This window comes from Bidens hawaiensis, unplaced genomic scaffold (genome assembly GCF_021521415.1).
Source record: "Bidens hawaiensis isolate Kalapana, Puna unplaced genomic scaffold, B.hawaiensis_p1.1 tig00043446_1, whole genome shotgun sequence".
In the NCBI taxonomy this organism is placed as follows: Eukaryota; Viridiplantae; Streptophyta; class Magnoliopsida; order Asterales; family Asteraceae; genus Bidens; species Bidens hawaiensis.
In genome coordinates this window covers 18,749-28,091 of record NW_027505830.1, presented here as the reverse complement: position 1 = coordinate 28,091, position 9,343 = coordinate 18,749, and the positions used below count along the sequence as shown (strand labels likewise).

The 9,343-nt window shown below is 36.3% G+C and overlaps 2 protein-coding genes across 2 annotated transcripts; one reads left to right on the top strand and one right to left on the bottom strand.

The window, feature by feature from the left end:
- The first annotated feature begins 4,062 nt into the window (after positions 1-4,062).
- Positions 4,063-5,402, top strand: LOC143615504 (mannose/glucose-specific lectin-like). The gene is made up of 3 exons (XM_077088613.1): positions 4,063-4,335; positions 4,612-5,061; positions 5,148-5,402. Exons 1-3 carry the CDS (start codon positions 4,063-4,065, stop codon positions 5,400-5,402), a joined length of 978 nt encoding a protein of 325 aa, XP_076944728.1.
- Positions 5,403-8,298: 2,896 nt separating this feature from the next.
- On the bottom strand, positions 8,299-9,014 carry LOC143615505 (uncharacterized). The gene is made up of 2 exons (XM_077088615.1): positions 8,640-9,014; positions 8,299-8,547 (listed from the first exon to the last, which is right to left on the bottom strand). Exons 1-2 carry the CDS (start codon positions 9,012-9,014, stop codon positions 8,299-8,301), a joined length of 624 nt encoding a protein of 207 aa, XP_076944730.1.
- Between the last annotated feature and the right edge of the window lie 329 nt (positions 9,015-9,343).

The window sequence follows — 9,343 nt, the reverse complement described above, 5'->3', positions numbered from 1 at the left end:
TATTTGCGGATGAGACTGGGTGCGATCATTAATTGTTGTCACCATAAGTTATACGGGTACCACTACTAATCTATGTGTTTACTTTTTGGGGTTTATAGTCGTTACCGTCACAAGCCTAACTTATACCGACCTAATTCGCGTCGTTGTACCCCGCAACGCGAAGGATTTGCTACCGTAAAGAGTTAAAGAAAATATTCAGCGAAAACAACTTTACAAAACTTTAATCATTATTCATAGTTACCGTACATATTATTTAGATTTGAATTATAATAAATAATATTTACTTGGAGCATCCATAACGCTAGACCTCCACAGACATTAGCGTCATATCAAATTTCAAACTTTTCACACCTCCACCCACTTTCTTTCACAACATCAAGCGCACCCCGTCCATCTGCACCCACAAACGCACCGAGACGGACTTCTCCCCACGTCGTTGCTCCTCCTTCCGCCCTCGTCCATCCGTCTGCCACATAACTCGGATAACACCCAAAACACGAACGTTATGAATGCGCTTGCCGTCTAAAATATGTCTATCGCACAAATTCACATATCACACAAACATAAATGGAACATGAATGATAAGATTGAGAATCATGAAGGGGGAGGATGGTGGTCATACGTAGATGATTTAACATTAAAACCTATGTTTCATATCCCGACATCTGGAAGAGAATAAAGTAGAAAACATATTTTTATTATAAAAGTAGTAAACAATAGTTAAAGAGACATTTAGTTGATAAAAAGTTGAAGATATGTGGAAAGATCCTTTTACAATTTATCGTAAACATATGTCGAAGAAAAAATAAAGTTAAAAGAATAATAATACAAAAAGAAAAGACGATTGGGAGTAAAGATATTCTTTCTCGATGACTCTCATGTGAATTATCATCCCTAAGTGAATTTGTGATTAAAAGAAAAGAATAAGATACGTTAAGAGTGATTTGATATAAATGTGTGGGAATGTGGTATCTTATGCGGTATTTGCAAAATGTCCTATTAATGAATAAAATTGCATTTTTATCTTCATAAATAAAAATTTTCAAAAATGTCTTCTATAAACACGTCTTTGACGTTATGTTTGGTTTCAACGCGTCTTTCACGACATGTGTTGGCCTTAACGCGTCTTTCACAACCTGTTTGGCCACGAAACGCGTCTTTCACAACCTGTTAGCCTCCAACACATCTTTTATGATGTGTTTGGCCACTTTTGTTTTTGTTTTTTTAATATAACATTATTACAACTAATTTTACTCATATTTCGTTTTCTTTTATAACTTTTAATATATAAAAATGTAATTTCGAATATGCCGTTGATGTGTTTATTTTTTTCTACATGAATTTTTACTCAAAACCGAGTTGTGTCAAATTTATATCGAAATGTTTTTAATAAAATTTGACCAAGCTTGGTTTTAAGTAAGGTTTATGCCAACACATATATAAAAATAAGCACGTCTCAACGGTATATTTAGAACTTTATAAAACTTCATGTATTAGAAATTATTAAAAAACAAATATGAGTAATTAATTATAATAAGGTAATATTAAAAAAAACAAATCGTGAAAGATGCGCTGAAGGCTAACAGGTCGTGAAAGACGCATTTGGTGGCCAAACTGGTCGTAAAAAATGTGTTGAGGTCAAACATGTCGTGAAAATGCGTTGATACCAAATATGTCGTCAAAGACGTGTTTATCGGAGACATTTCTAGAAACTTTTATTTATAAGGACAAAATGAAACCTCTCTCAATTAATAAGATATTTTATGAATTTGTCCACATTTAAGATGGGAGAACTCTCAGAATGCTCATTTGACTTTTAATAAATTCACATTTATTCCATTTGACTTGTCACCTCTTAAGAATGTCTATCAAAAACCAATCGATCAGCCTGGATTCTAATCATCACCCGACTTGATTCTAATTAAAGGAATGTCTACTAATATATATTCATCTTGTGGAGATAGTACACAATAAAATACTTGATTCTATAACCCATTATCTCTATCCTCTAAAGATAGAGGTTAGGTTTGTCTACATCTTACCATTCTCATACCATACTAATGGCGTTGCTATTGACGGGATATCTACCGGATGTGGTTGTTTTGAGCTCATTTTGAACTTGTATAACGATCATATGGGCAGCCTGATTATTGTTAGAGATCTCTTAAGATCAAACATATCAAGGATAACATATCGGGATATGATTGGTACTGAAAATCCCGATCCCGGAAATCACAAAAACATGGTACCGACCCCGATTCCGAAAATAACGGTTCGGTACCGGTACAGGAGGATGGAGGTGTGGTGGTGTGAAGGTTACACTAACTGAGAGTTGGTGAGGGTGGTATATGTTATATTGTTATGGATAACTTTTAAACGGAGGCATGTATAGACTCGTTACTAAAGTGGGACTACCGAAAAAAACCGGTACCGGTCCCGATTTTCTCGATCCCGAATGTTGAAAATCCTTGGTGCCGGTACCGGTATCAAATTTGATTGGTTCAGGATTTTCGATACCGGTACCCAGTACCAAATGCTTATCCCTAATAACATACAGGAAATATAAGGCATATGATCTGTACGTGTCGGATGATGTTCAGATCCCAAGCTGATACTAAGACTAGATACTATATATACATAAAAAGAATAAATTTAACGTCCAAGTCTCCGAGATGCATGTGGAAGTGATAAACAACTGTAAAACATATTTCTAAAGAAATTAAGTAAAATTACTACTATATATAAAATAGAACTTTGGTAATCAGCTGGGCTAACCCAGTTGGTCAGGCAAGTGATGGGAGACCCGGGTGTTCTGGGTTCGATCCTTGATGCCGATCGGATTTTCCCAGAGCATAAAAACCTGTCGTGCCTTCGGACGGGGTGAGCCAACTGGGTTTTACCGGGAACGCCAAGTCACTTGGATGCTAGCGTGGGCCCCGATAATGTCAACATAGTCTGGCCTGAGTGGTGGTGGGGCCGCATTGCGGTCGCGATACCGCTTAACTAAGAAAGTCGCCGTTCAAAAAAAAATAGAACTTTGGTGCCACAAGTACCCTACTGGGTTACTTGGCGGCACTGTATTGGTCCGTAAATTTTGTTTTTTGATTTTTAGTTCATTCCCATAACGAACGTAATGACAACTGACCACAGGTTAATTTTTTTTGTTTTAGTTCCGGTACCATAATAAATCTTACGGAAACCGATTGAATCTGCGTAGACTCGCCACCTCAACGGCGTGACCGTCAACGCTCGGGTTTTACCAACGAGCAATTTTACCGACCCCCCCCCCCCCCCCCCGCAATTGGCCGACCTCAATTTTTATATATATAGCATTTGTTTTAGATCCGGTACCGTAACGAACGTAATCAAAACCGACCAAATTCGTGTTAAGTTGCCGACTAGATAGTTATCGCTTTAAATAATTATTTTTTATTTGTTATTTTCTATGTTAATTCGACGAATTAATTTTTTGGGTTTTGACGTTCAAATTTCACCGATGGTTTCTGTACCGTAACAAATGTAACCGATACTGATCAAATTCGAGTCGATTCACCATTGTAACGCTCGGGTTCAACGCTGGGGTTTTGCTAGCCTTGCGCAATGCGTCGAGTAAAAAAACTAGTTTATTATAAACAAACTTTTGAATTAATTAAAGCAGGAAGAATAGTTAGAGAAAAGCTAAATTTATGAAACGTTAAGAATGAAAAGATTTTTTTAGAGTTTATAGTAAAAAACTATTAAAAAAAAGAACAATAATACTTAAAAAAGACAAAGCATGTGGGGAGTAAGGATATATTCTTAGTCACTCTCAGGTTATTCAAGTGAGTTATTGATTAAAAGAGACAAAACGGTCCGTATCAGTGTTAGCATATAAATACGCGGGACCTTATGCTTTCTTCCACATTCAACCCAGCTGCTTTAGATCAACAGAAGGCTAGCTAGCAAGGTATGAATCATTTAAAAATTAGCTAAATTCAAGTTATACTTTTGTTTAAGTTCTAAATATAAATCCTTAAATTTACACTAAATTCATTGATGTTTTGAATATATTATTAATACAGTATGGCGGGAGTACTACAAAACGTGAACGCTCCACATGCAAACGCAAACAAGAAAGTTGCGGGATCTATTCGGGTAGGAACTTGGGGAAAGCAAAGCGGAGGTCCTCAGAATAACTGGTCATTTGAAATTGCGGAAGGCCATAAGCTGCACAGCATAAAGATTGATCATGGTGATGGTGTGATATACTCTCTCATGTTCACCACTGAATATAGAGGTGAATTGTACACTTCTAAAAAATTTGGTGGTTGGAATGGTGGACAAACAGTTTCCCAGGTAAAATTTACTTATCAACACTTATACATATATAATACACATAGGGCCGGCTCTGTGAAAGTAAAACAACTTTTTGGCCGAAGGCAAAAATTTTTGTGGGCCTTAAGTAAAAGGAGTATTTTGTTGGGTTTAAACAGTTTAATTTTTATATGGGCTTACTTGGTTATAATTTGAGTTGTGTAAAAACTTTTATATAAAAAAAGAACTAAACTTGTCTCATGTACGAAACTTAAGCAAACTTCATAGTCTTCATGCTGGCACATAAATATATTTCAGGTTACCTTTGGCAAGTGCGAGGAACTAGTTGGAATTAAAGGAAGTGTTGGTACCAAAGGTATTTATACAATAATTTCTTCACTGTGCTTTGAAACGAACAAGACAACCTATGGACCTTTTGGTGGAACAACCGATAATGTGTTCTCCTTACCTTGGGACAATGGCTCGTTAGTCGGGTTTTACGGGCTTGCTGGCTATTATATTGATAGCATTGGTGTCTATGTGAAAGCCCGTGGGGAAATCATGAAGATCGGAACATGGGGAAAAAGTATTCCTGCAGGTCCTCAAAATAAATGGTCTTTCCAACTTGAGAGAAATAATCATTTGAACAAGATAACCATTGACCATGGCGATCTCATATACTCTCTGATGTTCACCTATCAGTGTGGAAAGTTAATACTCAATTCTGACAAATTTGGTGGTTGGAATGGTGGAGAAAAAGTTTCGGAGGTAACCAATTCTTGACTCATAACAATACATGTATTATAAAGTTTTTCTGTTAGGAGTGTTTAAATCTAATCTTTCTTAATTGATAGATAACATTCGATGATGATGAAGAAATTAAGGCGATTAGTGGCACAGTTGCATTGTCAAGAGGAACTTATGCGGGTCACACAGTAATTTCATCAATATCGTTCGTGACGAACAAAAAAACGCATGGACCATTTGGTAATGTGAGAGGGACACCTTTTACAGTACCATGGGAGTATGGTTCTTTTGCTGGATTTTATGGCCTTTGTGGATATTATATTGATAGCATCGGTGTCTATTTAAAGGCTAACAAATGTTGAATGAAGAAACTCGAAATCATCACGTAACCATTAGTAGATGTCTTAATAAGTTGCTTCAAGTTGTGCGAGTCATAAGGGATTGCGAGTCTTCGGTCACTAGTTCCGCAGTCTGTTGCATCAAATAAATGGCGTTTGCTATTTCTTTATGTTCTGCTTTACTATGTGTAAGCTTTGTAATGTAATGAATAAAAATATGACAAGTTCCAGCATTTAGCAAGTGTGTGTAAACCCTGATAATCCAATACAGACTAGGACAGGACATGAAAAGGAATAAAGAAAAACTATTGTGTATATTATAAAATATATTTCAAGTCCCAGATCGATAATCAAACACGAAGTAAACGAATAACTCTCATTTATTAATTATAAAATATAACTTAAAAACTGATTCTCACTCGGTTTGATTCTTAATGAACCCTAACTTGATTGTATCTCATCCTCTCTAGATGAACCCTAACTCGGTTGTATCTCACATATATTCTCTCTAAAATCTAACCATGACTTGGTTTATATAGACTAACCTAGCTTGCTAGCAAAGACATTAACTATTATAATTGCATAACAATTAGGAAACATGTTGTAACTATGAAACATAACCAACTATGACCGACTTATCAATATTGGCCCCTCAAGTTCACCGAGTTGTGACTTAGAGACTGAAATTGTGTCCAAAAATATTTACATGTCATATTTTGTTCATTGTTTTATTTATTTATTATAATCTCGATTAGGGGTGCAAACGAGTCGAGCTGAGCCCGAGCTTGACTAGGCTCGAGCTCGGCTTGTTTAGCTTACACAGAGCTCGAGCTCAAGCTCGAGTCGTTTAGAACTCTATTTTCAAAGCTCGAGCTCGGCTCGTGAGTAGATTTTCAAGCTTGAGCTCGGCTCACTTACTATATATCAACTATTTTTTAGATAATTTTAATTATTTTTATATATTTTTTCTATTATAACTTTATGTATAAAATAATATATATTATTTAGTTATGTTTATTTATTTTTTCATAACATTATATATATATATATATATATATATAATTATTAAATATATTTTTTAAAAAGTTTTATAAATGATATGCTCGTTATGCTCGCGAGCCGGCTTGAGCTCGATAAGTGAAGCTCGGGCTTGATTAAGCTCAGGTCGATCGAGCTTTTTAACGAGTTGATTTCGAATAGCTCGCGAGTAGCTCGGCTCATTTCACTCATAATGTCGATCAATACTGAATGTGATGATGTTGAAAGCACTCTTGTCTAGGTGTATTAATTGTTTAACTATATACATACACACTTAATCTTCATCATGTGGAAGTATTTCAATTTGGGATGAAAATTCGGGTTTGAGCTACTTTTATTATTTCCTTTATTTCGATGCTACAAAGTTGTATTTCATACTAGGTGTATATTAAACTGCATGGTTGGCTAGGGTGGCCCCATTTCGCCTTACCAACCTCAAGGAAACTCCAAATACAAGCCTAGATCGTTTGTACATTTGGGTGTTAAGATTCAAAGTCGAGTGGGAAACAGCCCAGATCGTACGCTAAGGTCCCTAAGCAATAACATAGTGGAAAAGGAAGTGATCGAGCGATGACAACCAGGAGGTTGGCTTGGAAGCAGTCATCCTTTGAAGAAAGCGTAATAGCTCACTGTAGGTTCTTCCATGGCATTGGATATCCTTCAAGTTGACCTCCTTTGTGACCCTGCTCTTGACCATTCCTTTGGCCGTATGAACTCGCATATTCACTTCTTTCGCTGTGATTCTAGTCATCTAATCGAGCGAACATCAGTCTTCTTTAATCATCTCTTGTTCCCGAATCAAAATACAGACACATCCTTCAAATCAAAACCTTGGTCAAAACATAATTTATTTAACCCCGAATGAAAACAAACTCTAAATTGAATCGACTTGTCCAACCCCTTTGTTCCAGTACGTTGAAATATATGAACAAATTAGCCCGAACAACATTTCAGAACTGACCCGTTTGCTTGCAAAACTAGTTGTACACCAAACAGAGAGTTAATAGCTTCAAACAAAATTATTTTAGTAATCTGTGTCCTCTAAAATTAAATACCTTACTTTTATATTGACCCCTATCAATTGTTTAATAAAAGGTTATGTTTTTCGTTTTTTTTTTGGAACAAGCAAATTGCAAATTATATATATATTAAATAGAGTATTTTTTCCCCTCACAAAATTACTATTCCTTTTACCATTCATTATTTTAATATTTTATTAATTATAACCACTAAATCATAATCCATAATTTTACAATTAAATTGATGGATTTTATTTTCTTGTTTTATTTTTTGTTTAAACTGAATAAAATACTTAACAAACTATATTTTTAAACACTAAACTTGAGCGAGTGTCGGCTTTACATATTTTATTTTTTGGTTAAATAGTTTTCTTAAACTTTGCTTTCATATTTTTTATTGTCTGTCTTTACAATGACTGAAAATTTTTTCATGATTTAAAAAAATTCCATCGTCGCATGGTTTTATATCCGCGTTTCAACGTTTAATACCTCGCCTTTAAAATACTTTTTTTTGGCTTACTAATTTATGTTTACGAATTTGTGTTGGTACCGCTGATAGTAACCGAATTTGTGTTGGTTCGCAGCTGTAACACGCCGGTTTTTTTGCTTCTACATATGATATAATTTGTTGTATTTTGGCATAGACGGCTTTGTTTCTTTTGTTTAGTTTCGACGTCGTAACTTGATACAGAATGACTTCGCTTCGGCACCGAGTTTATAGTTTAACTTTTTTACGTATGCGTTTTTGTTCGATTTAACGGTCCCGTTACAAAACACGGGTCCTAAATCCTAGTTATATAAAAAAGAGGGCCACCAGCAGGAAGCTGGTAAAGACCCTCAACAAAACAAAAGAGAACAAGTAGTCAACCCATTACATATATAGGAGACTTATTCCAATCTAACCAAACAATTTCTTTACAAGTAGACCTATTCTTGATCCACACATAAAGATTAATCATAATTTCCTCCATAAGAGCCTCCGTGGACAAGCTTCTGTGTCTGAACGTTCTCGCGTTTCTTTGCTTCCAGATAAACCAAAGCAAGACAAGAATGATAGCCTTCAAAACTCTCCTTCCCGAAACCGTATACGGCTCATCCGCAACCTGCACAAGCTGCAAAAAAGACTTAAACCGGTGACGTCACAACCTATCCACAAAGAAACTGCCCTCCAAATATCCTTAGCCCGATGACAAATGAGAAAAACGTGCTCCACCGACTCCGCCTCTAACACACAACCCAAGCAATCCGACGGAATACTACCCATGCCTCTAGCGATTAAATTGGCAGCCACCGGAATTCTATGTTGCATTAATCTCCACATGAAACGGTTGATTCTAATCGGAATCCAACTGTCCCACAAGTAATCTAAGACCGAAACTTCACCAAACAACGAATCTGCCATCATCCTTCTTAACCCGTGCACAGTGAAAAACCCCGAATTGTCCCTGGTCCATCTCCAGCTATCACCCTTACCTGTATGAAAATTGTAAGACACCACCATTTTATGCAGGTCGGCCAAATCCAACAGCATGTTCTCAGAAAGGTTGATTCGAGACCAGGCCCATGTCGTATCAACCATCATTTACAAAGACCATCTGGTCCCTAACCAAAGACCCTTTACAAACTTCCAACTTATACAAATCCGGAAATAAGTCTTTCAAGGCGAACCTACACAACCAAACATCTAACCAAAATCTCGTATTCAACCTATCGCCGACATCCTTAATGAAAAGGCCTTTAAGCTCTAACCCCATCGAAGAGAAGCATTTCCCAATGCTAGAAATTTTCTGCCATGTACTACAAATCGAGTTTCTGGCCATCTTCCCATCCGGATGAGCCCTAGCAGTATGAATGGCTTTTATACACCTCACCCATAAGGAATCCTTCTCGATCCTCCATCTCCACCAC

Excerpts from the sequence above, each read along its gene's own strand:
- LOC143615504 (XM_077088613.1), top strand. The coding sequence starts at position 4,063 with ATGGCGGGAGTACTACAAAACGTGAACGCTCCACATGCAAACGCAAAC. Across the intron at positions 4,336-4,611 it reads GTGGACAAACAGTTTCCCAG|GTTACCTTTGGCAAGTGCGA; the intron begins GTAAAATTTACT and ends AATATATTTCAG. Across the intron at positions 5,062-5,147 it reads GTGGAGAAAAAGTTTCGGAG|ATAACATTCGATGATGATGA; the intron begins GTAACCAATTCT and ends CTTAATTGATAG.
- LOC143615505 (XM_077088615.1), bottom strand. The coding sequence starts at position 9,014 with ATGGTTGATACGACATGGGCCTGGTCTCGAATCAACCTTTCTGAGAAC. Across the intron at positions 8,548-8,639 it reads AGGCGGAGTCGGTGGAGCAC|CTTGTGCAGGTTGCGGATGA; the intron begins GTTTTTCTCATT and ends TCTTTTTTGCAG.